The sequence below is a fragment of the Pygoscelis adeliae genome, unplaced genomic scaffold (genome assembly GCF_000699105.1).
Source record: "Pygoscelis adeliae isolate BGI_AS28 unplaced genomic scaffold, ASM69910v1 Scaffold75, whole genome shotgun sequence".
Lineage (NCBI taxonomy): Eukaryota > Metazoa > Chordata > Aves > Sphenisciformes > Spheniscidae > Pygoscelis > Pygoscelis adeliae.
The window spans coordinates 4,863,320-4,866,718 of record NW_008824772.1 but is presented as its reverse complement, the minus strand read 5'-3'; the positions used below and the strand labels follow the sequence as shown (position 1 = coordinate 4,866,718).

Genomic DNA, 3,399 nt, shown 5'->3' with positions numbered 1-3,399 from the left:
TGCAAGCCCAGATGCTGTGGGGTAGCCGATGGGTTGTAGCTGCACCCTGCTTCGCCCTGGATCCACCTGCCACGCTCCTGTGTATTTGGTCTCTAACCCGGTAAAACAGCCTTTCCTTTAGGAGCAGCAGGGTGTCGATGTCTGTTGTTGCACACCCCAAGGACAATTTCCTCTGACCCTGCTTGTGGTGACTCACACAGAAACGTAAGGTTTTACTGGCAAGTATTTTGCCATTCTAGACGTGAAATTTGCCCAATCTTCTCAGTTTTCTTCATGAAAGGAGAACCCATTGCAGCCAGATGACCAGACGGGAGACCGAGGTCCATGCTGGAACCTGTTCACATCCCTCCGTCATTTCCCCCCTGTTTCCAGGACACGCTGCGAGACTGTGACCAGGAGTCCACCTGTTACAACACCGTCATTTCACCCATCTACTTCGTCTCCTTCGTGCTGACGGCCCAGTTTGTCCTGGTGAACGTGGTGATCGCCGTGCTCATGAAGCACTTGGAGGAGAGCAACAAGGAGGCTAAGGAGGAGGCAGAGCTCGAAGCAGAACTGGAGATGGAAATGAAGACAATCACCCCCGGGCAACACAGCCCCTCAGACATCTTTGCATGGACAGGCAGCGCCAGTGGAGAGAGACCCGAGAGCCCCCGAGGATGTACCAATCCCATGCAAATCAAGGTGGATTCTCCGCTCTCATTAGTTTACCCTATGGTGAGAATCTCAGTTTGGAGGGTGAAAAGGGCTTGACCTGCATATTTGCTAGGGGAAGACATGCACGAGTCGGTAATGAAGGAGTGGGTGTACCGTACGTCCAGGGCTTGTATTCCTCGCTGTCTGCTGACTGACCGTTGCGTGGTGTGGGAACTGATGCTCCAGGGAAGAGACCCTAGGCAGGTCTCCGGGCCACCTTGATGCATCTGTTTGGCGGTAGAGAGCTTTGCAGTTTGTTCTGGAGATGTGCCCAAGCCACCCAGTCCAGACCTAGCTCCAAATTTGCTCTAATCCAGAGTTGGGCTAGGTCCTTTGTGATAGCAAAATCATGAGCATAACGTGTTTGCTTTTCTAATGCAGACCATGAACCACAACATAAAAGAGGAATAAAACTTGGCTAATCTTTGCTTAAGTATTAAATTTGTTTTATGTAACCTCAATTTAAAATCCATCCCCACAATCAAGCTTGTAAGAAAAGATTATTTTAACAATAGAATAGTCCAGAGGGGACTCAAACCTGAGCGCACCAGACCTGGTGGCAAAACTCCCACCAGCAGGAGCAGGGCTGTAACGTGGTAGCTGCTACGAGCTGCAACAAATCTCTCTAAAGCACAGTTTCTGGATGAAGGCTCAGTTTGAGGAATGAGAGAGGTGAGGTCAAGACCCAGACAGGTCCTTCGGGAGGGAACTGAACTGGAATTATACAAGAAAAATGGTCCAGCCTTTTTTTTAGTCTTAGCTCATTGCAAATTGGGTTAAACTCTACAGAGACCTTATTAGCTTTTATTACATCATGATTTCACAACAGCATATCTTGGCTTCTGCCTGGGGTGGACTAATGAGTATTATAATGCATGAAAAACTCATTTATGGTCTTTAGTCCAAGGGTGAAAAAGAGTAAATCCCTGCTTAAGCTTTGTTTCAGTTCTTAAGCTACTGGAAATTTCTGGTGCCATTAGGAGTCACTGATGTCTGAGACTGAGTCCAAAGCTGCTCTTTGGCACAGGAAAAAGGAGTTCAGGGCAATACGGGGAAATCCAGACTCATTACGTCCTCTAGGAAGAAACAACATGTCCCAGCTGTGGTTGCACATGTTAAGCAGAGTACTGGCAAACTGTCCTCAGCGCTGTTGTCCCGCATCAGTCCTCACGCTGGCAAAGAGAGAAATTGCAAGACAAACCCGTGAGAAGGATACCCTCAGCTCTTCAGTCTCTTAAACCTGCCCTCTCTGAAGGTGGCTTTGGAAAGGGCTTATTCTAGTCATAATCTCCAGAGTGTGTTTCTTGCTCTTTCATTCAAACAGAAGCCTCAAAAACCTCCAGGAGATTTTATTCTATTTATTCTCCCAGCCAAAATCTTCAGGAAAAATCTGATGCTTGAGCGCGATAGCAGAGGAATACAATTCCAAGGACGTGACCCTGCAAGGACATGTGGTCAGCATGCTCTTTTGCTTGCCTGTTCCCCAGGATTTTTGCACTGTGTGCTGTTTGACTGTAACGACAGTCCTCATTTCATTGTATGTACGTGAAAGGTGCAACCCTTAAATTGCTCCCATGCTGCCTGCGAAAGCCAGACCCTGCTCTGTATAACCTCCTGTTGTCTGTGCTGTGGCCAGCTGGTTTGAAGTTGGCCAGGACAACTGAGGCACCTCAACCCATGTCTGGCACGTGAATTAGTGACCTGACGTGTGTCCATCCTGGGTGTCTGCAGCTTTTATGGACAGGATGCTCAGCTTCTCTTCAAGTCAGGTTATTTTAATTTATGTGACCCCTGGATATGGGTTTAGGTGTCAAATATTAGGTCTTGCTCAAAAATGTGGACAGTGGGTATAGAAACCTTACAGCAGTAGTGTCCTGTAGAAGTTCACAGCACCAAGTATCAAGATGCTGTTATACCGGCCCCATTATACAGCTCAGATCCCAGGAGCAACCGGTTGTGTTTGCTGAGAGCAAGAATTGTCCCCGAGGAGGGCCCTGAGTGGGAGCAGCCACGATCCTGGGGCAGCCGGCGTCGGCCCCGTCTCTAGCAATGTCTGGGAAAGCTGTCACTGCTCACCGTGATATTACTGCACTGTTCTCTCTCCTCTCCTGCCTCACCTCTCCTGTCCTCTTGTTTCTGTTACTGCTATTCTCCCTGAACGTTTCCGTCTTCCCCCCCGCCCCACCTTCTATTCTGTTTTTTTTTTCCCTTTTGTTTGTTGGTTTTATACACTGTCCTTTTTTCTCTCTGTCTCTGTCCCTCGCTTTTTTCCTCTCTCTTTTCGGCTTGCTCTCTTTCTGCATGCTATACACCACCCCTCCTAGGAAAGGCACTTGTTTGATACCATATCACTGCTGATCCAGGAATCTCTGGAAGGAGAGCTGAAGCTGATGGACAACCTGTCAGGCTCTGTGTGCCATCATTATGCCCTCCCAGCTCCCGAATATTACAACTCTGAGAACCAGGTTAATATTCCTAATTTCCTGCAAAGTCTCCATCCAAACTTGATTTGACTGAGACCTTTAATAAAGAGTTAAAGTTCTTTATTTTATGTAATGCAGTCACAGGGATTTTGAAGCGTAAGTCATTTTGGCTTTTTCTGTGGGAGCTGAGATAATATTTTGGTTTATGGTGTTGTATATCAATGCAAGAGGAAAAGTACAGGCTCTGAGTTTCCCTCTTCAACACAGTATGAAGTTTTTC

At 47.4% G+C, this 3,399-nt stretch overlaps 1 protein-coding gene across 1 annotated transcript in view; it reads left to right on the top strand.

Annotated features, from left to right (window-relative positions):
• Positions 1-3,399, top strand: part of CACNA1G (calcium channel, voltage-dependent, T type, alpha 1G subunit) — a 108,926-nt gene that overhangs the window by 91,268 nt on the left and 14,259 nt on the right. The window contains 2 exon segments of the mRNA XM_009323737.1: positions 373-717; positions 3,021-3,161. Coding sequence (XP_009322012.1) covers positions 373-717; positions 3,021-3,161 — 486 coding nt within the window.